This window comes from Podarcis gaigeae, assembly GCF_964106915.1.
Source record: "Podarcis gaigeae genome assembly, chromosome: 8".
Lineage (NCBI taxonomy): Eukaryota > Metazoa > Chordata > Lepidosauria > Squamata > Lacertidae > Podarcis > Podarcis gaigeae.
In genome coordinates, this window is record NC_139684.1 from 18792897 (window position 1) to 18820891 (window position 27995).

Below are 27995 nucleotides of genomic sequence, written 5' to 3' on the forward strand. Positions count from 1 at the left end.
CAGCTAAGAGCAAGTTGCCGAAGGCTGTTGGGGGCCAAATGAGGATTTGCTACCCTGGTGTCCAAAATCTGAGGCTGATGCTTTGGATAACGCCTCTCTTTGGAGACGACATGAAAAGCTACACGCTACACACACACACTGTGTGTGTGTGTGTGTGTGTGTGTGTGTACACACTTCTCAGCTTCCCGTACCTGGCATTCCTCCCACCACCACCACCCACCTCCCAAATTAAAAAAGAACAGCCAAACACCTCTACTTCATTTGCAATTTAGATGGGGAACTGGCTGGTGCTGGCTCCTCTGATTAGCATGCGCGATAACAAGAATAGTGCATCTCTTATTAGGAAGGCGACCCACCCTCCCGCCACATTCCTAATTGCAATCTGTAATTATTGTGTGTCTATCAAGTTGGTGGTTTTGAGGCTCGAAGCCTTGAAAGTTCCCCTAGAAACTCCATATTTTAAAACAAAAATAATAAAAAAAATCAAACAGAATGTTTTAAAAGTGTTTGAATTTTTGCAGCAAATATAACAAAAATGAGATCAAAGCAAGCATACAATGAACAAGCAGATTTAAAAAAATAGAAGCAGCATATAATAATAATAATAATAATAATAATAATAATAATAATAATAATAATATGATGCTGCTCATCCAACTGGGTTGCCCCAGCCACCTTTGCTCCCAACAAAAAATAGTAAAAGGACAATACAACATCACACTGTGTACTCAGAAATGAAAACAGCAATTCAACAGTTTTGTTTGGAGAACTGCCAGGTATATTGGCTTGAGAGGGCCTTTGCAACCAGGGATTGATTTATGATGTGTCTGTCCTCTCTCTTTTGCCTCGCGGACTTTCAGAAACAAAACAAAGCATGATTTCTTTTCGAAAACAAAACTGTGTAAGGTACCTGCATCCTCCCAGGGGCCGTGTGCCAGCAGTGGGCGGGGTCAGGTGCAAAAGGAGGCGGAGTTAAGCTAAAGAACGTAAAGCAAAGGATGTCATGCACATCTCTGTGCCGTCTTCTTCCCAGGCAAGTAAGAGGTGTTCATGGTGGGGGGAGTGGCTTGCCAGGTTCCCAGAAGCATCTGATGGGCCACTGTGAGAACAGGATGCTGGACTAGGTGGGCCCTTGGCCTGATCCAGAAGGACTCTTCTTAAATTCTTAGGACATATTCCAGCCAGGCAAAAACACGCAAGATGGCAAGGCTTGTGAGGGGCATGGGCTGGGGGGATTCCTGAGGGCCAAACAGAGCAGTCTTAAGGGTCACATTCAGCCATCCCGCCCTGGTCTGAAGTTCTCCCACACTGGGGGGTGCTGTTCACACATACCTACTAACCTTGCTGCTGACTTTTGCTCCCAAATTGTCTGGTAACCTTGCCACCCGTCAGGAGGGAATTTTGCAAAATTCGGCAAAATGTGATGGGAAACCCAGATGTATGGGAACGCAATGGAAAAAAGCAGCGAAAACAGCTCAAAAAGCTTAAAGTCACTATTTTCGGGGTATGTTTTGGTGGGGGTTTTTTTTAAAGGCTCAACAGTTTGGGGGTCTTTGCGGGTGTCAGGAATTTTACTTTTTGAAATATGGCAATCCTAGGTAACCTGTTCCTCAGATTCTGAAACTCACACCCAAAACAATCTTGCAACAGGCTCAACACCTCCCCCTGCAGCCTCTCCCACACCTCTGTTTTATTTATTTATTGCGCTTATATCCCATTTCCTCCAGGGAGCTCAAGCTGCCATCCATGGTTCTTCCCCCCCCTCCCCGCCCTCATCTCATTCCCACAACAACCCTGAGAAGTAGGTTAGGCTGGGTGGCAGTGACTGGCCGGCCCAAGGTCACTGTGGTGAGTGTCATAGCCAAGTGGGGGATTTGCACCCCGGTCTCCCAGGTCCTCGGTCTCCCATTCTAGCATACTGGTTGCTATGCCACTACAGCTCTCTTGCTCGCCAAACACACATTTTATTTGCAAAACTATCTGTGATGAGTAGACTATTTTGATTAATGTTGATTTTATGGCTTTATTGAGTTGAGTCACTGGACTTTTTTGGGGGGGGGTTGCTAATTGAGTTGTTCATTGATTATTGAGCGGAGGCTTCATGCGTTTGGTTATGTTTATCTTGTCATTATCTGCCTCAGGGTGCAGAGAGAGAAAAAAGCAGGCATCTGTTCCTAAATAGATAAATTTGAGAAAAAGCATGCCAAGGGAACTATCTATCTTTTGAGGAAGTATGCAGAGATAACCATCACCTGGAGTGCTAGGATTTTGTAAGGGGGGGTCCATCTAGCTTGATGCTGCCTCCTCCTTTGGGAAAAGGCCATAGCTCCATGGTAGAGCATTGGCTTTGATGCAGAAGATTCAGGTTCAGCCCCCATCATCTCCAGGTAGAGCTGGGAATGTCCCTGGAAAATTGAAGGAATGCTGCCAGTCAGTGCAGACAGTACTGAGCTAGATGGACAAGTGGTGGCCAAAGGGCTCCTGGCCTTCCCTCTGGGCATCCTGGCAGCAGGGGAGAGACTCCTGCGTGAAACCCTGGAGAGCCGCTGCCAGTCAGTGTAGACAGCACTGAGGTTGGTGGACCAAAGTTCTGATTCAGCATAAGGCAGCTTCCTATGTTCCCGTTGCAATCCTTTATTGAGAGCCATGAGGACTAGAATCGTCCTTTATTTTCAGAGAAAGGGCTGTGGCTCAGCGGTGGATGTAGCACAGGACAGGGGGATCTGAGGGCGCAGAGTGAGCAGCCTGCCAGTGGCCGCCTTCCATGCTGGGGTTTCCCAGCTCATTTTTCTCAGACTCTGGGGGCTCCTGTGATTCCTGCATGGGACCCTTCCAACCCTACAGAGTCCTATGATTCTGTAGTTCTAGGACTCATTATAAAACAGCTTCCCATCTTCCTATTAAGGAAAGGGGTGCAGATAAGAGGTAGAGCATCTGTTTTGCATGCAGAAGGTCCCAGGTTCAAGGCTGGGAATGTTCCTTGCCTGAAGCCCTGGGGATGCATTCTGCAGAGCCAAGCCAGAAAGTGCCACACCTTGAGAATCATTTCCTTAATCCCAAATTGCCATTCTTACCACAATTGCTCCTCTTTCCATCACCTCCCGAGATCTCACTACATCCTGCTGTGATGTAGCATTCGCACAACGCATATTAATTCACAAAGCCCTTCGTTGACTTTAGTTGCTGTGTTCTCACGACAACTCTGTGAGGAAGGCCACTGTTTCCATTTCACAGATGCTAAGGCTGAGAGTGACTTCAGGAAGTCCGTGCTCTTAAGCTAGTACTGTACCTTGCATGTGAGTTTCTGAGATCCCAGTTCATTGTCTACACAGGCTTATTGGCCATAATTTTTTTCAGGCTTTTTCCCCATAGGCATAAGGACTAGAAACCTGAGCTGGAAACACACACACTATATTAAAGTTGAGATTGATGCTTAGTTTTCCCTCTTCTGACAAACCAACCCTCATTCATTGCTTAATTATCTTTTTCTTCTTTGCCCTCCCATCCAGTGTGCCGAGGTGTGCTGTGTGGGTTTGGCGCCGTGTGCGAGAGGAGTGCAACGGGCCCCTCCCAGGGACTATGTGTGTGCAAGAAGACCACGTGCCCCTCAGTGGTGGCCCCTGTCTGTGGCTCGGATTATTCTACCTACAGCAACGAATGCGAGCTGGAGAAGGCTCAATGCAACCAACAGCGCCGGATCAAAGTCATCAGCAAAGGGGCTTGTGGTGAGTAGCTGAGCTGGGCCTTGACTCACTTGGGTCAGGATGAGCCTCTTTGCCTAGCATCTAATTCTTTAGTTCAGGAAGGTTTAGGGTTATGTTTATTAACTGCATACATCACTTCCCACTGAAGGAAGCAATTTACAAGCAAAGGAAAAAAGATGCTATAATAAAATTGCAAAAACGTTACTAAAAACGGATTCAACAGTACACTATCCTCTTGAACAGTACAGTGTCCTTTAGCTGGTGTTGCACAAGAGCCCAGGAGAACCAAAATGTATTTGATTGGCACCCAAATGACAGGGTTGGTGCCAGGCAGGCCTTCCTGGGGAGAGCATTCTGTAGACAGGGAGCCACTGCAGGCCAGACCTGTTCTCTTCTCACCACTCTCCAAACCTCTGGGCATGTGTGAACACTGCCATCCTTCTTTAAATCTCACCTCTGTCACTTAACATGTAGGGTTGCCACATGCCTGGATTTTCCTGGAAATACCCAGAATACTGCAGTCGAAAGCAGTGTCTGGGAGGAAATCGGCTAAATGTCTGGGAAAATCTGGATGTATGGCAATCAATGTCAGCTGTGTCATTTTTTGCCAATTTCCCTTAAAAATAGCTCAACATCTTTGGCAAAAAAAAAAAAGCTGACAGAATTTTCACTTTTTGAAATATGGCAACCCTATTAGCAGGAAATATGTGAGTGTCAGGGATGCGGGTGGCACTGTGGGTTAAACCACAGAGCCTAGGACTTGCCGATCAGAAGATCAGCGGTTTGAATCCCTGCAATGGGGTGAGCTCCCGTTGTTCGGTCCCTGCTACTGCTAACCTAGCAGTTCGAAAGCACGTCAAAGTGCAAGTAGATAAATAGGTACCGCTCCGGCGGGAAGGTAAACGGCGTTTCCATGTGCTGCTCTGGTTAGCCAGAAGCGGCTTAGTCATGCTGGCCACATGACCTGGAAGCTGTACGCCGGCTCCCTTGGCCAATAAAGCGAGATGAGCGCCGCAACCCCAGAATCGGCCACAACTGGACTTAATGGTCAGTGGTCTCCTTTAGTTTTATGTGAATGTCTGGTGGGGAGGAAACAGGAAGTGGGTTTCTGGGTGCAGATGAAATGGGAAGTGGGTACCTGGTGGGGTGCAAACAGGAAGTGAGCTTTAGCTGGAAACGGGAAGTAGGGGGGAAATTGGAAGCAGAAATTAGCTGGGGACAGTCTAGGGAGAATGAGGGTAAGGGAGATCATCTGATAGCCTGTGGGGATACATGAAAGCTGAGCTGGGGAAGGAGGAGAGGGAAAGTTGGGGGCACTTTCTCTCTGAGTAGAATCCCTCGGCCAAAATTCCTGCTCCTCTTCTTGCCGCCACCCCAGCCTTCTCAATGACAAACAGGCCTGCTTCCTTATGCCTCGGATCTACCTGCGACAGAAGCACTTTGTGCATGCACGCAGAGTCTGATGTGCCTAAGGGTGGCTTGTGCCCTAGAGCAGCTTATTTCCTGGAGAGGCCTGGCCGTAAGTGAGGCTAATGGACCCTCCTTGGTAACATGGCATGCACCAGCTGCTAGCGAAGAATTGTGCAAATGAACACCTCCCCCACCCCACCCCCAGCCTGCATGTCTCCAAGTAAATTAAGTTGACCTTCCCTCCCTCCATTCTCAGTGCCCTCCCCTGATGAGGATCCCTCTCGGCTCTCTCGATAAATCTGAGCTTCTCGCCTCCCGCTGGGGGCTCTCCTGGAAGCAGGGAAGGGAGGACGATGCGAGTGCCAGAGTGATTTATTTAAAATAATAATGGGGGATTGGGAAAGGAGGAGGGAGGGAGGAGAGTGACAAATGAAAGGGGGTGAGTTGTAAATAAATAATTAAATAAATGAGTCTGTAGCCGGGGCCTATAAATAACATTTGGCCCATCCCGGTCAAATGTAGAGCGGCTTCTTGATGTCTCTTTCCTTCCCTCATTACATTTTGCTCATGGTGCGTTAAGAGATGTCCTGTGGCTGGCACAGTTTGGGCTTCTGACCACTCCTCCCCCCCGCCCCCACCATGGGAATGCCGCCTTCAGAAAGACTGCCCAAAAGAGAATGTGGTCTATAGAAGGTTCCCTATTCCTGGCCTAGCTCATATAATATAACAAGACTACCGCAAACTCCTTCAAGTCTTTTATCCTCTCCATTTCCTTTTAGTATCAGTCATTTCATATCCCTAACTTCCTGCAAATAACGTTGTACTCAGAGCCATCCATGTAAGAGACAATTTAAGCACGGGAGCACAATAGCCGTAACGAGTCAAAGTACGCTACCGTATACCTCTGAGAACTCAACAATTACTGTTTAATTTAAAACATTGAAAGTTTAAATGAGCATTAAGCATGCTAAGAGGTTACTTTACAATATGCAGCGCCAATCATGTCAACATTATACCCACATAGAGGCCCCATCTTCACATTTAAAGCAGTATCATACCACTTTAAACAGTCATGGCTCTCCCCCCCCCCCCGAGACTCCTTTTTTAAGGGTGCCGAGATTTATTAGGTGATGGCCCCATTCCCCTCACAGAACTACAATTCCTAGAATGGCTTGACAATCCCTCTTCCCAGAGAACTCTGGGAGTTGTCGTTCTGTAAGGTCTATTTCTCACCTTTTGGTGGGAATTCCCACCAAACATTATCATTTATTGTTTCAGCAATAACCACAGCCATCTCTAAGCAGTGTACAAAAAACCCCAATGCAATAAGACTAAAAAATGAGATATAACTATAAAATGAGAATTCAGTTTAAAAGCCTTGGGGAGGGGGGAGTCTTCAATAATTGTTGGAAGTTCAACAGGGAGATGAGGTCTCTCTGGCTTCAGCTGGAAGGGGGTTCCATAAAATTGGACCCACAGTATGGAAACCACTAACAGTGACTCCCCTGAAGACCTTAGTGATCTGGCAAGGATATAAGGGATCAAGTGGTCCCTGAGATATCCTGGACCCAAGTTGTTAAACGCCATTCCTAAGCAACATCTCCCCCACCACGCACACTTGCCAAACATTGCACCTCTCATCAGTTCCCTTGTTCAGTCATGCTTTTGCATGCTCATCAGTCCAGGCCCTGCGCCTCCTCTTCTTTCCCCAGGTTCGAAGGACCCCTGCGCAGAGGTGACCTGCAGCTTTGGAAGCACCTGTGCCCGCTCCACGGATGGGCTGTCAGCTAAGTGCATCTGCCCGTCTTCATGCAGCGGCGTGCCTGAGAACGTGGTGTGCGGCAGCGACGGCAAGGACTACCGCAGCGAGTGCCACCTCAACAGGCACGCCTGCGACAAGCAAGAGAACCTTTTCAAGAAGTTTGACGGGCCTTGTGGTGAGTTTTCTGGGGCTTCTGGCTGCCTCGCTGTTCTCTCTTTGGCCCTCCAGATGTTGCTGGGCTGCCACACCCATCTTCCCTCAGGCTGCCGCTCCCATCTTCCCTCAATGCCTGCTGAGACTAATGGGAGTTCCCCACCTTTGTTTCAGTACCTTAATAAAAGCCAGAGCAGCCACTCATGCAGAGGCACAGCAGAGAACCTCCTTTCTAAATGGTGCTCCCATCTCACTTTTAATCTAGGGATGGGGAAACTATGGCCCTTCCAGTATTGTTGGATTATGACTCCCAGCATCCCTGACCATTGGCCGTGCAGGCTGGGGCTGATGGGAATTGGAGTCCAGCAAACATGCAGTGAGCAACTGCTTGCCCACCTCTGCTTTAGAGCAGTGTTTTCCAAACTTGGGTCTCCACCTGTTTCTGGACTACAATTCCCATCATCCTTGACTACTGGTCCTGCTAGCTAGGGATGATGGGAGTCGTAGTTCAAAAAACAGCTGGAGGCCCAAGTTTGGGAAGCACCTTCCCACAACCTTGGTTCCCTAGATGGTTTGGGACTACATCTCCCATCATCTCCATACCATCTGGGGGTGGTAGGAGTTGCAGTCCAACCATACCTGGGGACTCAAAGGTTTGGGAAAGGCTGTCTTAGTATGAAAGTACTGTGAGGCTGTGCATCGCTAAAAGCTGAAACAAAAATGCTTTGTACATTCTCAAGGGAATTGTTTTCTGCTTTGTTTTTCCCCACTCGGGTAAAACAGCCTCTTGCCCAAGTACCCACCAAAATTTGTAAACAGCTTCCGTTGTGCTCTGCTGTGTGTTTTTGAGGTTAAAGAGTCCTCTCTCTCCCAACCCAGTATATACATGTGTGGCTCTTCTCGTCTCCATGGTGATGTGTTAATCTTCTATCCTCCCTTTTGGGTTTCTCTCTCTCTCTCTCTGGAGGGGCAGGATAGGAATGTAGATATTTCAGAGTCTTCGGATTTTATTTTATTTTTCAGAACTTGTGGGTTATGTTTGTTAGGAAATAATGCCCTTTTGTGCATATGTGTTGAATCAAGTTGGTTCCTCCCAGGTATTAGCTGGGCGCTGAAAATGCCCCTGTGGAGAGACAGAGAAGCAGGATTAGCCAATAAGTAGTCCTGTATCTTCGGTGTTTCTATAAAAGTGCCCAAGGGGTGAATGGAAGGCGATTTCGATAAACCCAGATTAGGTGGGAGGGAGCTGGAAGGCCAATGATCTCCACCTGTGCTCAGATACCTGGTGTGTGTGTGATGGCTGCTCATGCCCATTGGTTCTGCACATCTCCTTTTGACGTGGCCCATGTCCCGACCACCTGGAAAGTCTGTCTTTTCTAGGTGGTCAGTATCCTTCTGGGACCCTTGACTCACCTTTCTTGCACCCTGCAATACGTCTGTAGGTGTGAACTCTTGCAAGGCTCTCTAGCCTCCAGCAAGTGGGTAGATTTCCATGGAGAATCATGGAGATCTATCAGGTAGCCATTGAGGGGATGTTTTTCTGAAATAGTGTGTCTGAGTTGTGAGTTATGCTCATCCTATCATGGCTCCCCCCACCCAAAGAATCATGGGCACCATCACTTTTCAAGGGTGCTGAGATTAGGACCCCCCCCCCCATTCCCATTGCAGAGCTACAGTTCTGAGTGGTGGTGTAACAGTCAGTCCCTTTTCCCAGGGAACTCTGGGAATTGTAGCTCTGGAAAGGGGAATAGAGCACCATCCATCCACCAGCACTTGTGCCAGGGAAAGACCCCCATCCTGAGACCCTAGAGAACTGCTTTCACTTCTACAGTGTTGGACTAGATAAATCAAAGGCAACTTCTGTGGAGAAACTATATCTGGAGTGTTGAGTCCATAGCTCAGTGCTAGACAAGCAGTGTTACACACCGAATGTCCCAGATTCAATTCCTGGGATGGCTGCAAGCTTTTTCCATACGCTCACATCATTCCTCACCTACTTTTCCCCAGACCCTTGCAAGAGCACCCACAACGACATGAACAGAGTTTGCCGGGTCAACCCTCGCACTCGGCGTGCTGAGCTCCTGCTCCGGCCTGAGAGCTGCCCGCTGAAGCGGGATCCAGTGTGTAGCGATGAGGGGGTAACCTATGACAACGACTGTGTCATGCTGAGGTCGGGCGCCATTCGGGGGATCGAGATCCAGAAAGTGCGGTCAGGACAGTGCCTGCTTCAGGGTAAGAGAGTCTAAATTCCAAGTTGTTACAGGTTGACGTGAAGGGTGTCTGAAACAAAAACCTCTAGGGACAGATTTCCGCAGTTGGAGGGGGGTGGCCAGCACTGGAAAGGCCCTGTCCTTAGAATGAATCGTGATAGGTTTCATTTACATTTCCCCATACAAAAGTATTAGGACTGTTTTCTTCTAGAGGAGAAAAGCAAGTCCTGTAGGCAGTGAGGAGGAGTATGGTTGAAGGGGCAAAACAAATCAACAGAATCAGAACCCTATTGCTTCTGACGTGACTTGTCGGCGTTCATACTCTGTGGAAGATGGTGGAGAATGCTCAAAGCACCCAAACGTCATCCAGTGTTTCTCGCTGGTCAGAATGCATATTCTCCACTTGGAGACTTTGCACATTCACAAGCCAATGTGTACAATACACCACAAAATGTGACTTAGAGATTTTGTTTACCACCCCGTTTCTGCAGTATTCCGTTCACCATTTTAATATGCACATCCTTTCTCCACAATGGCTTGAGATCTGTGCAGGGGCTGGTTCTTAGGCACATTCTCCTGCCATTGATCCAGACATGTGTGCATGTGTGTGTATATGTATATGTATATATATATACACACACACACACACAGCCTAGCCACAGTGGTCAATACATTGGTAACCCTCAGGACTCGATTACCATAATGCACTGTATGTCAGGCTGCCCTTGTCTCTGGCCAGGAAGATGCAATTAGTGTAGAATGTGGTGGTCAGATAGTTTACTGGCAGCATGTCACTTTGCTGCTGAGAGGGCTGCAGTGGTTGCCAATTTGCTGCTGGACCAGGTTCGAAATTCCTGTGTTAGTTCACAAAGACTTAATAATCTTGGAACCAGAGTACCTTCAGGACCACCTAATTCCTTATGCTCTACCGCAATAGCTGATGGAACCATTGGCAGTCCCACGCATGCCCCTGAGGGTCAGCTGGCTTTTATCGGGGGCTGGGGCTTTAGTGCCACCAGAGGTTCTGCAGGAGCTTCCTGTGAAAACCATATTATTCAAGACGGGTCTTTCAAACCTGAGACGCTTTGCCATTTGCTCTTACTGACATGTTGGATGTTTCTGTTGCATTTTTAGCCTGTACACCTCTTTGTGATATTTTGCACAGAAGTGTGGTTTATAAATATTCAAATAAATAAAATATATTGTAGCACGAGAGAGCTCTCAGTTTGCAAAATGCCTACCGTTTATTCATCCTGGGCCCCAGGATTTTCTCTGTCAAAGAATCATAGAGTTGGAAGGAACACAAGAGCCCATCTAACCCAGCCCTCTTCAATAGTCAATAACAGAAGGGACAGATTGGACGTGCCTCTTAATTTAAAGTGGCCACTGACCCACACTCCAGTGCTGCTCCCAAATTTCACTGCTTTCTCCTGCCCGGTTCTTTTCCAGACAAGTGCAAGGATGAGTGTCGCTTTAACGGCGTGTGCCTGAACCGCCGGGGGGCTGCCCGCTGCTCGTGCGAGCGTATCGCTTGTGATGGCTCCTACCGGCCTCTCTGTGGCAGGGACAGCCGGACCTACGCCAACGACTGCGAGCGGCAGAAAGCTGAATGCCAGCAAAGAGCCGCCATCCCGGTCAAGCACCAGGGCCCTTGTGGTAAGTCGTGCAAAACTGCTGGGGGCGACAGCTTCTCCCTGTCTCCCTAGCTGTTGAGAGTGGAAGAGGCCCAAGCCCTTCTCTCTCCCTGTATCATCCGTTTGATGAGTCCCCGCGAACCCAATTTTCAAAGGTAAGTCGCTGCTCGTTTTGCCATTTTAATGGGCCACTGGTGGCAGGTCTGATCTGCCGGCTCATCTCCTCTGAAGTGGTTGTGGCCCTGCGCCTGCTCTGTTTCTTCTGGCTAAGGTTGTCTTGGGATTTTGCCTTCCGGTCATCTCCCTCCTTTGCTCGCTCCCTCTCTGTAATGGGGAATGTTTGAATAACAGTGTGTGGAGTGTTCAGTCCATGTCTCCCTCCCACCCAGCCTTCCTCCCTTCCATCTGTCTGTCCATCCGTTTGTGACGTCCACCCGCCAACTCGCTCTGCCTGCAATGCCATTCAGAAGCAGCTCCCATTGCTGTCCTTTTGCACCACAGGTGATTCCTTTCACCCCAGGTAACGCCACTTCGGGGCAGCTCCTGCGATGCTCTCCGCACCTTTTGCCTTCTCCCCATCTCCATTCTGCCCTACAAACCTTTCTCAGTTTACAGGTGTGATCTGTAGGCCATGCTTCTCGCCTTCGTCTTTTCTTGTCTGTCTCAAATCTGTCAAGAGGGAGAGAGCCCGATACACGTGAAACAGGTATTGATTTCCCTAGAGTAGACTTGCAGTTCTGAAGTGAGCAGGCCCAACAGAGCCCCTTGGGGGAGGGAGCGCCAAAGTTGTGAGGCCACCACTGAGAAGAGCCCGTTGTCCCAGCTGCCCAACAGGATTGACTTAAGGGATTGACTCACTTCCCCGCCAAAGGGGCAGGGAAGAGCTGGTGGGAACTTCAGTTGAGACAAAGCCTAGCAAGGAGAAGGTGCTGGCAAGGAACTTGATGGGAGAAAAGTCCACAGGGTGAGGAGGCCTCAGACTATATCCAACAAGGAACTGCTGGAGTGTACTCCGTGAGGGACTGATATTTGATGTAACACCCTGTCTTCCAGAAACAGTGGCAAACTGAACAATCCAGCAGTTGTGGCTGTTTGTGAGCACATAATTCTGTGTATGTCCCTTTGGAAAGGAGTGGGGAGAGTATCCACCTGTATCTTCAGCATCATTTTCAGACCTCACAGTTTCCTCCTCCTAGGAAGGGGAGAGAGCTGAGGAGTGGGAAGTCTGTCTCTTCACACACACACACACACACACACACACACACACACACACACACCCAAAAAAACCCCACCTCGTGGGAGTCATGATGTTGTTAGCAAAGCCTAGGGATTAATTTTGAAAGTGCGCTAGGCAAAGCCAATCAAAGGCAAATGGAACGCAACTACCTTTGAAGCCAAAGGCCCCCGAAGCCTGAAATCGCGGCACAGAGCTTGGCAGAGCTTCAAGGTTTGCTCCTGGCTTTTATCCGTACCTGGCAGAGGAGGCCAAAGGCTCTTCAGGGGCACAGAGAGCGCCTGACTCAGCTGTTCCTTGCTAATCCAGGACAGGAAACGCTTGGAGGCATTTCTGTGTTCTCTTCCCCCACCTAACCCGCCTTGTTTTAGATTTTTAGAGGGCACTGTTCTTGTGTGGCCTGGGTGGCCTTCTGCCCCTTCTCCTCTTCCTCCTCCTCTCTCCAGGGCATTGTACTCTGCCAACCCCAGTGGACACAACATGATCCCCCCCATCAAACAGCTAGGGAATAAATGAAACCTTTCCTGGGATATGCCATCAGCCAGGACTTGAGAGATGCTTCCCTCCCCAAGGCAGCTGTGCTTGACAGTTGGCCTCTAACCAGCAAGGCATGCCCTCTGTCATGCAAAGTGAGCCTCCTCCTCCCATTTGATACGGACCTCTGGAGATAGAGAGGCTTTATATATATATATTGCTCACAAGTCACGGGTCCCAAGTCCAGCTGAAGGTGATGTTCTGCTTGTGCTGCTCACAGCGAGGCTTGGAGGCAAAGCACACGCATTGCATGCAGGCTGTCCCAGGTTGACTCACCAGCTAATGAGGAGGCAGGGACCCTGTAGGGCAGCTGCCATTCAGAGTAGGTGGCGCTAAACAAAGATGGGCAGATGTTCTGACTCTGTATGAGGCAGTATCATGTGTTTAGCAGGATGCAGATTTCTCCTTGTTGTTATTAACTGGATGATTAAAAAGTGGGATGCTAACAGGACTCAGGTTTAGCTTGGGTGAATATTCCAGGACAACAATACTTGGGAGCAGTTTAGACTACAGTGACACACACCCACACCCTACTCCATACACGCGCACATGTTCAGCCCACATTCCCAACTGCAGATGAGAACGTTCACAAACTGGAACACTCAGTTCTGGCTTTGCAGCGTTCGAGAGCCAAAACGTTTGACTTGCAAGGTGTTTGGGATCCAAGGTACGACTGTACTTTGCAGCATTTAATAAAAAGAAGAAGATAAGCTGCCATTCTTTATCATGTGAATATGCCAACTTTTGATGACTTTTGACATCCTACTATTTTAATATGCTAAAACACTCTTGCAACTGAAGCTCTGCCTTAGAGCTTAATTCCCCATCCACCCTGCTTTCCACTCAGAACTGTCCCCACTTGCACGATGATAAGTTCACAAAACCTTTAGCAGATTGAACTGCCAATGAAAGCTTGCAACTTGCCAGAGTTACCTCTTGTCGATTAGTCCCATCCCTGGGTCTTGGGTGCTGGGCTCTTCATTGTAAGAGGAGGGGAGGAATTAAACAGGGTATGTCTGAAGGGGGCAGAGGAGGGAGGTTGTCCATAGCTTTGTCTGTCTTCTCCCTCCCTCCTGCTCTCTCTTCTTTCTTTCTTTCTTTCTTTCTTTCTTTCTTTCTTTCTTTCTTTCTTTCTTTCTTTCTTTCCGTTGTGTGTCTTGTGTCTTCCAGCGTTGCCTGTTTGGAGAAAGGAGGCCCGTCCGCACAGTGCCCCGCCGCACCCCACCAGGATGTCTCTGCTCCGAGGTCGGCTTTCCACCCTTCCTGCCCCCCCCCCCCCGCTCACCGCCCTTCCTTAGCTCTGCCCAAGACGATCCATCCTCTTCTCTTGGTGCCCTTAGTCCAAAGGACTAAGCAACCCCTTCCCCACTTGGAATGGAAGTTTTTGAGCCTTGTAAAATGCTTTGCACTTCCCCTTCCCCAAGACGGGTTATGCACGCAGTTATGCCACCAGCATTTGCTTTTCATGGTTGCTGTCATTGCAAGAGGCCACTGCCACCCACCCACCCTGAACGGTGTCCCTTCTCTCCAGCACGCACTGTGTGGTTCTCCTGTTCCCTGCGAATGAGGTGATTTGGGCTGCTCCTGGTTGGTTTTTATGATAACCCTTTGCCTGGCTTCTTATCATGCTGTCTTCAGACCCTTTCTTCCATCTTTGGTGTGTGTTTCTCTCTCTCTCTCTCTCTCTCTCTGTGCATGAAAGCAGCCACTCGTTGGGGGGGGGGGTATACCTGCGGACAGTGTTCTCTCATGCCAACGCACTCACCTCAGGCACAGGAAGGAATAGCAAAGTCCATGTCTTCTTCCTTGATTAGCAGGCAGTAAGAAGCCTTTGGATTGACTGGGCCTGTAATAAATACTGGGAGCAGGATCTTCTGCATGCTGTACACCAATCCCCCAGTCTTAACAACTTGAGAGCCAATATGCCCGGAAACCAATGTCCCCACTGTGAAAGGATGTGTGGATCCAGAAATGGCCTCCACAGTCTCTTACGGACTCATTGTTAAAACCGTGTTTATGGAAGACAATCTTACTCAGCTAGGAGTTATCGAAGAAGAAGTAGTAGTTAGGAACTTGCATTAGGACCCGGCTAGATGTAGGCTTCAATGTGGATAAAAGCTGGGATGGGACACCATATATGCCGCCCTGGGATCTTGGAGGAAGGGCAGAACATTGGAAGATTCAGGACAGACGAAAGGAAGTCCTTCTCACAGCACTTAAGTTAAAACTATGGAACACATTCCCACAGAAGGCAGCAATGGCCACCAATTTGGATGGCTTTAAAAGAAAGGATTAGACAAATTCATGGGGGAGAAGGTTATCAGTGTCCACTAGCCCAATGGCTATTCTCTGCCTTCACTGATTGATGCAGTCATGCTTCTCTGAATGGGAGTCGCGGGTGGGGAGAGTGCGGTTGTGCTCAGCTCTTGCTTGTGCACATCCCATCAGGGCATGCGCTTGGCCACTGTGAGAACAGGATGCTGTGCGCTATAATGAGCCATTGGCCTGATCCGGCGGACTCCTTTTTTCGTTCCTATGTTCCCACGCCATGCCACCCTTAATTCTATACGCATGCAGGAATAAATTCCCCGATTGTGGAGTCCAGTTTAGTTTATTTGCATCGACGGTGGCTCATCACAAATTCTTCCAAAAGAAGGTTCCAGTTTGCATACACTGCAGGGGAAGCCCATTAATGCCACGGGCTCAGTTAGTTACATCTGTCAGAACCTTGAGCTTCTTGGTTGCTAGGGCAAGTAATGCTGTGCTATAAGGCAAACAAATAAGATATCTATCTCTGCAAGGAGCATTCAACCAAATGAGTTCCCATCTACAGTCTGAAGAGGTATAGCCCTGACACAAGGTTTCCGCTTCACTGAGGCCTAAGAGTAGTAATTGTCTTTCCATTGCGCTGTCCATGCACCACACCATCCTGTCTGTCTGTCTGTCTGTCTGTCTGTCTGTCTATTTTCCATGTCTTCCACCTTCTTTCTGTCTGTCTCCTCCTTTCTCTACTTGTTCAGGGCTGTTGTCTGAATCCCATGGAATGTGGTCTCTCCTCCACAAGCCACACGCACATACCGCCCCTGTAATCCCTCATCCCTGCCTTTGGCTTTCCTCTTTTGGCCTGTAAGCATCCTGAGACTGCGTAGTACCAGCATATGGCCTTTGGCAGAACAACAGCAGGTTCCTCCCCCTCCCCACCCCTGCATTCACCCACCCACCCTTTGATCCTGTTGCCTGCCAGTTGCATGAAGATTATGAACCCAGTGAAAACTCTTAAGCAAGAGAGACTGCTTTTGAAACACCGAACAACCTCCTGCGCGGCTTGGGGTGACCTTGAGGCTGAGGAGAACTCCTGCAGCGAGGAGGAATTCTAACTTAAGACTTGGCTGCGGTGGGAGGGTCTCGCCTGTGGATTGATGGGGGGCAAAGCACTTTCCCGTCTGCAATTCTATAGGCAAGCACAGAACTAGGCATTCTGAGAACCAGAGCTGCTTCTTCGCTACCGTTACTTAGAAGCAGCAAAGCTTCCAGCCCTCATGAAACTTATGGGAGGTGATGTCACAGAAGGTGCAGATAGGGCTGAGCAAATCATCACAGAGCATCGAAGCCCACTGAGTAACTGAGGGGCAGTCACACTCTCTCAGCCTAGCCTCACAGGACTGTTGTGAGGATAAAATGGGGAGTAGTGGGACCTGAACTTCTTGAAATAATAATACAAATGCATTATCATTGTCAAGAACAACATTTGCTCTCACCCTCAGCAGGGGAGGGCCTCAGTGCCCTATAGCTCCTTGCCTCCCACTGCAAGCAGCAGCAACAAAATAAATGGAAAAATGCAGGTGTGTGTATAAATACACCCACAAATTTGTTTCATGGGCATCATTAGTACCAGTTAGAGCGTTTAGCTTTTCACGGCAAAGAAATTTGGTTTACTTTGAGATAGCTAGTTTACTTTTATCTTATTTTAAAAGATGTAGACTTCAGGGGAGGGGGCAGGAAAGCATGTTGGAATAGACTCTAATTCAGACAAGTAGGTAGGTGTTTGTACTCTGTCAGCTTGGGGTAATTTGCTTATAAGGAATGGGCGGCCATTCTCTCTCCTCCTCCCCCCATCTCCTTTTCTCCATTTTGAAACCAAGAAAGTCGCCACCAAGCTTTCTCCCCCGAGTACGTTGAGTAAGCACGTGGTAGCTTTTGGTTCGCCCAAAAGACAAATAGATTCCTGAATAGATTCCTATATTACCTCACACATCTTTTTGATGTGAGGGCGGTAGGGCGGCAGAATACCTCCACTGTCCCTCCCCTCACACTCACAATTAATGGCACCATTGCGGCTGCGACAACAGGAGTCAACTGTGCGGCCATGATGGGCCTTCCCTCTGCCCCTTCGTCCTGTTTGCTTAGAAGCTCCAAAATGGAACTGGGAAAGGGGAGCAGGAGGGGGCGTACCTGCCCAGGTGACGTTGATAAAGGAGCCCCATTACAGAGCAGGTTCTGTTGAGGGAATAGATTACCCTTGGAAGGGACAATGAGGCATTCATGCTCATAAATAATGTGTTACTTTCTTTCCGTATATTTAAAGCACATGGCTTTCCCCAAGAGAATGCCAGGAACTATTGTCCCCCCACCCTTTGCAGAGTTACAATTCCCAGCATCCTGGTTCCCATGATTTTTCAGGGGAAGCTATGCTCTTCAAATGTATGGTGAGAGGGTGACCTCCAGGGCAAAAGTAACTCGGCCAGCTTTGAATACCATGCACCTTGACTCGGGAGGTGGCATGATTTTCCACTGGCAAAGTGTATTGCACAGTCCCTAACTGTTCACACATGCACGTTAGCTGAAGATCGGTTTTAATGAGAAACGTGTGGTGAACATGTGAGTACGGTAATATGTACAGCCCTTCTGGCCCAAGGTCACCCAGCTAGGAGGGATTTCAACTCAGGTCTTCATGCTCCTAATCAGACACTTAGGCCACATACCATACATTGAAAGCAGATTTCTACAATTCTCAGTGCCCTTAAGAAACTACAGTTCCCATGAATAATTGCCTACCATTGAATTAGACTCGAATTTGACGATAAGTGAGATTAAGGAAAATATAAATTTTTTGGAGAACTGCTAGATTCTATTTTAAACGAGCGGATATAAGATTGTAAACAAGATGGTAATTTGCTTAGAAAAACCTTTTTTAACGATGCAAGTGAGAGCGGGAGACGTGAGGGAGTCCAAAGAAGTGATGAAATTATGCTATGATATAAATAATGTTGTTTATTATTAATGCATTTGAATTTGAAAATCTTAATAAATATTTTTTTAAAAAAAGAAACTACAGTTCCCATGATTCTTTGAGGGTGACACTTTAATTGTTTGGTGACACTGGCTCCCAGGAGTCCTTACCCTTTTGTCAACTGTAGTTCAGAAGTGACACAGTGCGGAAACAAAACCTGTGGGAACCATTCTCCCTATGGAGGGGAGAAGGCCCCCCTCAGAGGTCGCTCAAAATAGTGAAGTGCCAGAGGCAGATAAACAACCCACCCCCTGGCAGAAGTGTTTTAATCGTTTAATTAATTGGCCGTTTGCTGCCCTTTTAATGCATTATTATCCCTTAATCCTTAGCTAACATCACAGGCACCCTGGTGTAGGTAGTTCTATGGTAACATTTATATATGGAACCCCCACAAAATTGGAATAGGGGAATAAAGTCCTCTTTACTGGGGAGTTGGTGCTCCCTCCTTGCTTTAATTTATGCCGCAGCGTAAAAAGAAGCCAGAAGTTAATACCCTGAAGGATTTGTGTTAACTTTTCATGCTTAAGACGGATGGTTAGGACAGGTGTGCAGAACATTGAGCCCTCCAGATGTGGGCTAGTGGTGATGGGAACTGTAGTCCTGCAACATCTGGAAGGCCAAAGGTTCCCTACACCTGGCTTAGAAAACATGGAAGTGGTTCTATAGGGACAGCCTCTTTTACTGGAAGAAGTTTTCTTTGCTGGCAAAAGCAGTCTCCCTTGCTCCCCACTTAGGACTGTGTTTAGGGTGGGTCTTTTGCAAATCTGAAGCAGGGTGGTAGTGGTCTTGATTTTATTGGGGATGTGTGTATCTGCCACACTGTGCCTCTTGGTGGAAGACAAGGGGGTGGGGAGTGAGTTGGGATAAGAGATTTAAAGTGGCAAAGGATTTTTGGATGTGTGATAAAGAGAGATAATCCTCTCCCTGACCCGCTGTCAGCTATGTGCATCTGCCATGTATGAACAATAAAGGGTGGCTTTCGCTTAGTCGTGGTTGAAAAGGGAATGAATGGGCTGCAGAAATTCCTTTGGCCGGCATCAGATGTTATCAACAAGGACTAGCTGCTTAGGGAAATCTGTGGTCCTGAGCAGCTGTGTCAGGAAATAAAACAGTACTACTTTTAGATGGCACATTGAAGATGCTTTTGTGTTCATAATGAAAGTTAGGAACAGTTAGGGATGCAGACCCAGGAGTCCCAGTCCTAATTCCAAATTTCTAGGTGCTGGACTATGCTGATTCTCAAAAGTGGCATCATGTCAGAAGCTGGGTTTGATTACTCATGATGAAATAGTTTAAAGAAACATATGTAAAGGGGTCAGAATTCTTCAAATATACTGTCTTGAATATTTCTTCCACCAGGAGGCAGTGTTTGGTTTGGGGGAGGTCATTGTTTTTTTAACTTGCCCTTTGACCCCTCTAAACCAAGGAAACCCTCCTAACTGTGAACAGAGGACAAATGAGGTACCCTAGTTTTCTTTTACACTGACAAGAGGCCTCAAAGCATGCAGGAGTCCTGATAAAATAACCAATCCAACACTCATGAGATCTAGCTACATGCCTTGCTGCAAAATTTTGGAAATGTGAATTTCAAAATACGCCTTTCCTTTACAAATCCAGGAAACACCCTTTTGACATTTGGGTTAGTCACGTGCTTCCAAATTTTGTTTTCCTCTCCCAAAAGCCAGTGTTCAGGATTTCAGAATTCTGAATATCTTGGCTAAACTGTCTTCTACTTCCCAAAAAAGAAGGTGCAATATTGTGCTGACTGACTAAAAGGAAGAGCAGAAGCTTTTTGGCTGCACGCCAGGAGATTTTTCTTCAGTCAGATAGATTTATCGCTCCCTGCCAAATAGTGAACTGTGGAACCTATAATGAAGGGTTGGCAAACACATGCTAGACTTATTTCCATGTTTTGAGGTTTCTGGCATGGTAAGGGGTAAATGATAGCATCTATGCCTTGAAACCTTCATATAGTTGGATGACAGGAGCATGAATACAGAGGGTCATATCCAGCATTTGTTTATCCACTAGCTCAAAACCACTTGCACTAGTGGACAGGGGAGTTCTAATGTTGCATACCAGAGGAATCGATCACAATAGCTGTGCCGGTGGAAATGTGTTGTGCAACAAGATTGCATGATCTGTTGTGCAGCAAAGTTACCACCGACTTGCTTAGGCATTTTCGCACAGCGATGTTCCTCTGACATAAACGTTTCGCCAGTAGCACAAGTTATAAGCTAAGTATCGTATTTTTCGCTCTATAGGGCGCACTCGACCATAGGACGCACCTTGTTTAAGAGGGGAGAACAAGAAAAAAAATGCTTCCCCTCTCTGCTCAGCGCTCCCCGAGCTTGTGGGGCTGGCAGTGGGGGGAAGCGCTGCTTTCCGCCACCGCCAGCCTCAAAGATCCCTGAAGCCTTCAGAGCGCAGCGAGAGTTCCCGCTGCGCTCCGCAGGCTTCGCGTTGCTATTGCTGAAGCCAAGGGGCCTGCATTCGCTCCATAGGACGCACACACATTTCCCCTTAATTTTTGGAGGGGGAAAAGTGCGTCCTATAGCGTGAAAAATACGGTAATTTTTAACTGAGTGCTGCATTGGATGCAAACCATATTCCGCCCATTCAATCCGTACACTTGGAGATGGAGACCCTCCCTCACCTACTGCGTCCGAGCAGAAGATTTGTAGGTGAGCGAAACACTTAACAAGCTTTGCTTTCTCTCCCTACTTCTCAATCCAGATCTTGGCACGCCTAGCCCCTGCCTGAGTGTTGAGTGCACTTTCGGGGCTACCTGCGTGGTGAAGAACCAGGAAGCGGTGTGCGAATGCCAGCAAGTGTGCCAGAGCATCTACGACCCAGTCTGTGGCAGTGATGGCCTCACCTATGGCAACCCCTGTGAGCTCGACGCCATGGCTTGCGCCCTCCGGAAGGAGATTAGGGTGAAACACAAGGGCTCTTGTGGTGAGTTTATAACCAGGGGGTGGGTTTTTTAGCCTCCAGAGTGGGAGATTTTCATCCTGATCTGTACGTGTATTGGATTTGAAATCGTTTCTACATATGAAATCGTTTTTTATATGTGCAGTTGGTTTTTACTGTTTTTTATATAACTGTTTGTAATATATGTTTTTATACATTGTTGTATCTATTTACTTACTTATATACCACTCAACATAAAAAAAACCACCCAAGGACGGTCCCACAGAGAGTGCATTGCAGTAATCTAACTTCAAGGTTAATAATAGTAACAACAACAGTGATGATGATAATACTAATACAGCCCTACAGTCACTGGCCTAAGGTCACCCGCTAAGAATGGATAAAAAATTAATAGTGGTCCTCAGTCTCTGGTGGTGCCTGCTGGTTTCTCAATTTTTTTGCCCCAGGCAGCACAGCCAGTGGCCAGGGATGATTATGATGATCAAATTTATATCCTTTTCATTTCACTTTTATTTTGTATACAGCCTTTCTCTATAACTATATACAAGGCAGTTTACAAGTTGAAGAAGCAACAACAAACATCACACACCTTGTAGCAATCTGATCCGATACAAAAAAGTTATAATAAAAACATAACCTTAAAATTACCTATATCTAATTAAGTAATGTTGAATAATCCATCATAATAAAATAGGACACAGATTAATAATATATCATCAAATAATAATTAAACAGAAATTCACTCTTAACATTGATAATAAATAATTACTAAACTGTAATCAATAAAAATAACAGCAGGTCGCAATGCAAGTGATAAAACAATTAAAAACAACTCTAATACAGAGGCAGCCTGGGGGTGTTCTCAAATTTAAAGGCTTGTTGGAAGTCGGTAGTCAATCAAAAAGACAACAGAGACAGTGCTGGCACTGGGAGCTGCTGGGAGTGGTCTCCCAGCAGCATCAAGAGCAAAACAGGTTTCCCCCATCCCTGTTATAAAAGCTGGGTGAGGATATGTCCTGATCCAGGACGATGTACCTTCAGGGTCCTTGGCACATCAGGTTGAAAACGTATAGGTAATGATGCTGCCTTCTGCTGCTCTGTTTTTAAATTGCTTGAGGTTTTACTTGACTGTTTGTACTTACTATGATTTTGTTGAATTTTGTGGTTAAAATTAGTAGTAGTAGTAGTAGTAGTAGTAGTAGTAGTAGTAAACTGCCACAAGAGCCCAAAGAGACTGGTTTGACAGGGCGGAATCCCACCTATTGCCATGCTCCTCATTCATTGTCCATTTCTCCCTTAGGTCCTTCCACCCCTGAGAAAAAGAGCCTTGAGAGGTTTCTCCCTCCTCAATATAATGCGTACCATGTGTGACTGAACTAACCATGCAATATAGGGAAAGGGCTATAACTCAATGGGGGGAGAGCTTGATCCTCCAGGTCAGGCTGGGAAAAACTCCCTCTCTGAAACTCCAGAGAGCTGCTGCCAGTTGTCGTAGCCAGTACCGAGTTAGATAGGCTAATGGTTTGACTTGGTGCCTTAAGGGAAGGGCTGTAGCTCAGTGGCAGACAGTGCTTTTTTAATAGAGAAATACTCACCATGAAGTTGTTACAGTAAGTGCCACACTTTTAAACAAAAAAGGTACCGGTACTCTGTTCCCTTGAGTACCCCCTGAAGAGCAAAAAAAGCGCTGGGGGTACAGTAGAAGGCGCCAGGTTCAACCCCTAGTGGCATCTCCAGGTAGAACCAGGAAAGATAACTGCCTTTGGAGATCTGAGTAGGCAGTAGCAATGATCTGCCTTGGTTACATTCCAACATGAAAAACCTTCCGAAAGCGATATGCTCAGCTCGTTTGCTGGGGGAAGCATCAGAAGGGGAGCCTTCGTGTCTCAAAACTCTTACCTTGGCAGAAAGACACTCCTTGGCTTAACCGTTTGTGCCGGTGTCCTCTTGCATTCAGTAACCAAACTGCATTAAATCCTAGAAGAGCAGAAAGCGGTGGGGTGGACAGGGAGGCAGAACAAAGCCCTGCTGCTTTGAGCGGCGGTTACAGAATGGCTTGCTTTTTGGCTGCTAGTCAAAGCGGCTATGGTTACTTAGCAGGCGAGCTGGATGTGCAGGTGAATTTGTATCCCTCAGAAATGTTATTTGCTTCCCACTGATGCCCTAGCAATGGCATGTGATTATGTGCGGTGGAAGCAGGCCGTTTCCCAAGCGTGAACTATCTGTGCGGCAGGGAGATTTGCGGAAGGCGGGGGAGTAGTCCTCATGCCAGAGCATCCATTTGAGTTGTGCCCTTGTACGGTGATGCGCAGCAGCTGACAGCACATTGCCAATTTGAAGCTGTAATTAAATTGGCAGGCAACACACAGAGCGCAGGTTAACATGCTGGGCACGGTGCGCTGGGGGTGTGTCCCACACGAGCCCTCGTGGAAGTGTGCAGGAGCTGTGCATGTCACCATCTCAGCTTTGCATCAGTGTTGCTCTGGCAATAATGAATCTGGACCGACTTCGGAACATCAGAAGCTGCCTAAAGCCAAGGCACTGCGAGGAATTTAGTTTCTCTATAAAGACCCTGCTGCCCTGTAGGATATCTTCAGAAGGAGAAAAGGCTCAGGAACAAGCCCCACACTAATCTGGAGTCCCTAAGACAGTTTCATGGTGCCTTCTATGTCTCCTTCTGCCAACTCCTGCAGCCAAGCTGGTGCCAAACATATTACTCTGCTTTCCTTCGGACCTCATCCGTTAGGCTGAAAGGGAGATTGTGTCATCTGGACAGCTCAGGATCTCCATATACTCTGCCCAGACTTGTACCCTGGGGTGATCACTTCAGTGCTGCTAACACAGAGGTTTGACTTCACCTCTGGAAGTGTACTCCATTGTCTCTCGAGTCAGACAGGTGCCAACAGGTATAAAGGCTCCAACCATCCAAACCCAAATAGCAAAACCACTGAGCGGAGCTCCAGTTAGAGACCTCACAAAGAAACAACCAGGCAATCCATTCCTCCTCCCGCCCTCCCCTTCTTCTTTCTCTGGGCATTAAAAAGAAGTACGGTTTGGCGAATGAATTATGAAGACGAACTACCCTTCCCAAACCCCTCTTTCCCCCTTCCCGGTCCGCCCCATGCTGTGAACGCACATTGGCTCGAGGAGATGGGGAGAAGGAGATGGCAGGAGCCGTGAATTATTGGTGTCATGTTGTAAATACATCCGCTCCCAGGAAGGCGAAGCTATTAAAATGAGAGAAAGAAGCCCGCAGGGTTGTAGAGCCTGTTTAGAGAGACACAAAGTGTTCATCACCCTCCGCCATGGATTTAATGGGCCCGGCGTGGACTACTCTCCTTTGGCTGCGCTCCGTCCCGAAAGCACTTTCCGACTGATGCTCTTGAATGGCAGTCTGTGAATGCCTCTCAATGCAGAGGAGGAGGAGGAGGAGGGGTGTGGGAAGGGGTGCTATAGTGGATAAAATTAGCTTTGCTGGATCAAGGCAATAGCCTTGTCTACTTCAGCATTCTGCGCCTAACCATTATTTTCATCATTTATTTATTTCGAGAATGTATATCCCACTTTTCACCATCTAGGCCTTAAAGAGGCTTACAGTGATACAAATCTACCATGTACAAAATTTGACACATAAATTAAACCTCAAAATTTAGAAGTCTTTAAAATTTTAATCCCAGAAATCGGGGGTGGGTGGGTGTTAAAACACCAGAGAAGCTTTCATGATGCAGAGACCTTCTGAAATAAAATGATTTCAGCCAGGCACTGAAGCTTCCACTATCTTGACATCTAGTGGGAGGGAGTTCCACAGTGTTGAGCCCATGGCATTGAAGACACAGCTCCTTGTTGACAGGAGTTGTGTTTCTTGTCTATGGGGGGGGGGGCACTTCTCCAGATGATTTTGGCGACTGACTTGGGACATACAGGGTTAGGCAATTTACGGTGAACTACAGCCTGATAATTACTTTACTTATTAAATTTCTATCCTGTCCTTCCTCTCTAAAGGAGCTGAGGGTGTCAAGCAGCAAAGCAGTAAAACAGCACAATTAAAAATAGAAGAAATAAAACAAGAATGTGTTAAAAACATTTCAACACTTGTAAGAGCATCTAAACACACTTTAAAGCCATCACATATCCTAATAATGTAAAGGTTTTCCAGAATGGGGTATTTCAGGGATGCTTTCAGATATTCCTCCTGGTGGTTAATAATGTGGGAGGGAGACAAACCTCACCTGGGCAGGGGGAAGGCATTCCTCCGCAAACAGGAAACTTCCACCTACTTCTCCTGCCCAAAGGAGGCTCCAAGCTGTGGTTTGAGTGACTCGCCCCAAGGGGCAATTTCACAGAGAGTTCAAGGTTCCTGGTTTTAACCTCAGTGTGGCTCCTGACATCTCAGCAGGAAGGACTATGAAGGGCTTCCCATTCAGACTATAACTTTTCACCGGGGTGGTGACACTCTTGACCCATGACAGTAACACATGGTCTGGTTCCTGAAGCAAACTTCTGGCTCTCACTAGGCTTACCAGTGACTTATGGCTCAGCCCCGACAACGTGAAGAGAAGGCACCTGCCTCGGAATGCATGGCAGACAAACCATAGCTTGCTAGTTCGTGTCCATGATGGTTTTGGGGGGGGTAGGGCATCTCTCTGTTCTACATATTGCATTCACAGCACCAATCATCAGTATAACCAGGGTATGCTTGAAGCCCTGCTAATGAGTCTGGCCATTGTGATTAATGCATTGGTAACCTCAAGATTTTTGGATTTTTGGGACGCAGGTGGCGCTGTGGGTAAAACCTCAGTGCCTAGGGCTTGCCGATCGAAAGGTCGGCGGTTCGAATCCCTGCGGCGGGGTGCGCTCCCGTCGTTCGGTCCCAGCGCCTGCCAACCTAGCAGTTCGAAAGCACCCGTGGGTGCAAGTAGATAAATAGGGACCACTTACTAGCGGGAAGGTAAACGGCGTTTCCGTGTGCGGCTCTGGCTCTGGCTCTGGCCAGAGCAGCGATGTCACACTGGCCACGTGACCCGGAAGTGTCTCCGGACAGCGTTGGCCCCCAGCCTCTTGAGTGAGATGGGCGCACCAACCCCAGAGTCTGGCAAGACTGGCCCGTACGGGCAGGGGTACCTTTACCTTTACCTAACCTCAAGATTTGATTATTGCAGTGCAATCTATGTGGGGCTAGCCTTGGGCAGGGTCTGGAGACTCCAGCTAGTGCAAAATTCTGGGGCTAGATGGTTGATGGGGACAGACCTTTGCCAGCACATAACTCCCATACTCAAAAGCATGCATTGGCGGCCCATATGCTACCTGGACAGCTTCAAGGTTCCTGGATTCATTTACAAGGCCCTTAACAATTTGGGTCCAGGATACCTCAAGGACCACCTAATCCCTTATAACCCTGCCTGATCACTGTGGTATTTGTGGGAATCACAGTTAGTGGTACCCCATGTCTCAGATGAATGGCTTATATACACCTTAGTCTCAGTGTTGCCCTTGTAGAACTCAGCAGGGAGGAAAAGGATGGGGACAAACCTAGAATTAGTTGATTCCACCTATCATTGGCATTGACTCTGGCTTCAACCACTGTTTGGGCTGCCTGTCTCCTGCCCCATCAGTCCCAGTGAATACCAGCCATCTAAGAATCAGAGAATTGTAGAGTTAGAAGGGACCACCAGGGTCATCTAGTCCAACACCCTTGGATCCATGACCCTGAGATTAAGAGTCTCATGCTCTATCGACTGAGCTATCCCATGGCTAGTGTTGGGTGAGGCTCAAATCAAGCCAAGCTCTCCCTCCTCCACAAACTAACAGGGCTCCCTTTAATCTAAGCCAACCCAACCCAAACTGATATTTGTCTTTGAAGTAAGCATCAAAAATCCAAGACTTGTGTTTTCCCAGTATGAAATATGGCATTTTTATTCATGACCCATAGGCCATGGCCTTGACAACCCTGCCCCCACCCCCTTGGGTCACTTTTGCAGCTCCCAATCAAGTTAGGAGTGAGTGTGTGTGTGTGTGTGTGTGTGTGTAGATTTGCAAGGTGGGCCAGACAGATTGCAGGGACCTGCTTTAATGACAGAACCACATGAGAGAGGACCCCGTGAGTACCAGCAAATTGCAAATCTCCACATTTCTCTAGTAGATCTGGAAGGTCCCTTCCACAGCTGCTGATTTGCAGTTGTGCTTTCTTCTTGATACGAGCTTGTGGCTTAATACAGCTTTATAAGTGTGCCCGACCTGGCACTCCCTCCTGCCTCCCCTGTTTAGAAGCTTACAACAGCACACGGCGCTCGCATGACATTTTGTGGCTCTGGCTCTTGGCTTTGACAGATTTAATGGCTGGCTGTCACCCCTCTGTCTCTGAGCGCCCCTCTCTTTCCCTTCCTTGGGGGTCAGCCTCCCTCTGTGCCGGCTGCACTGAACTGAGCTGAAGAGGGGGGGTAGGGGTGGGGGTGGGAGATTGTAGCAGGATTTTACGACCGCCCTGACACTTCATTAAGACGGAGAAGAAAAAGAGATGCTTGCCTGGCTCTCCCATTACCATATTCCATCCCCAGCCAAGACAGTGCTCAGGGTCAGCTGGAGGCTTTGACGGAGGCTGTTGAAGAAGGGGGTGCTGCCTCTTGTGGGTACTGAACTGCCCTCTGATGGTTTTATTGTTGAGACACTAAGCTGAAGGGACCACAACTCAGGTAGAGCACCTGAGAAGGTCCCAGGTTCATTCCCTGGCACCCCAGTTTAAAAAGATCTCAGTTAGCAGGTGATGAAAAAGATCCTGGGGGATCTTCTACCAGTCAGTCATATGGGCAATTTGCAGTGCCTTCTACGTAGGAGTTTCATAGGACATTCCCTCACATAACCTGAGACTGACCTGTACAGTTTGGATGACCATCACGCTTCCTTCCTTAACCAGTGAGTTCCCCCTCCTTTATTTTTAGACCATTGTGGGAAATGTCAGTTTGGCGCCATCTGCGAGGCAGAGACTGGGAGGTGCATTTGCCCCACTGAGTGCGTCCCCTCTGCTCAGCCGGTCTGCGGCACGGACGGAAACACCTACGGAAACGAGTGCGAACTCCACGTGCGGGCCTGCACCCAGCAGACCAACATCGAGGTGGCGGCACAAGGCAACTGCA

At 47.9% G+C, this 27995-nt stretch overlaps 1 protein-coding gene across 5 annotated transcripts in view; it reads left to right on the top strand.

Annotated features, from left to right (window-relative positions):
• AGRN (agrin) overlaps positions 1-27995 on the top strand; it is a 243119-nt gene that overhangs the window by 147896 nt on the left and 67228 nt on the right. For all 5 annotated transcript variants that reach the window (XM_083752360.1, XM_083752361.1, XM_083752362.1 and 2 more), the window contains 6 exons: positions 3510-3725; positions 6827-7051; positions 9037-9261; positions 10689-10895; positions 20668-20889; positions 27801-27995. In XM_083752360.1, the coding sequence (XP_083608486.1) occupies positions 3510-3725; positions 6827-7051; positions 9037-9261; positions 10689-10895; positions 20668-20889; positions 27801-27995 (1290 nt within the window). The remainder of the gene's footprint in view (positions 1-3509; positions 3726-6826; positions 7052-9036; positions 9262-10688; positions 10896-20667; positions 20890-27800) is intronic.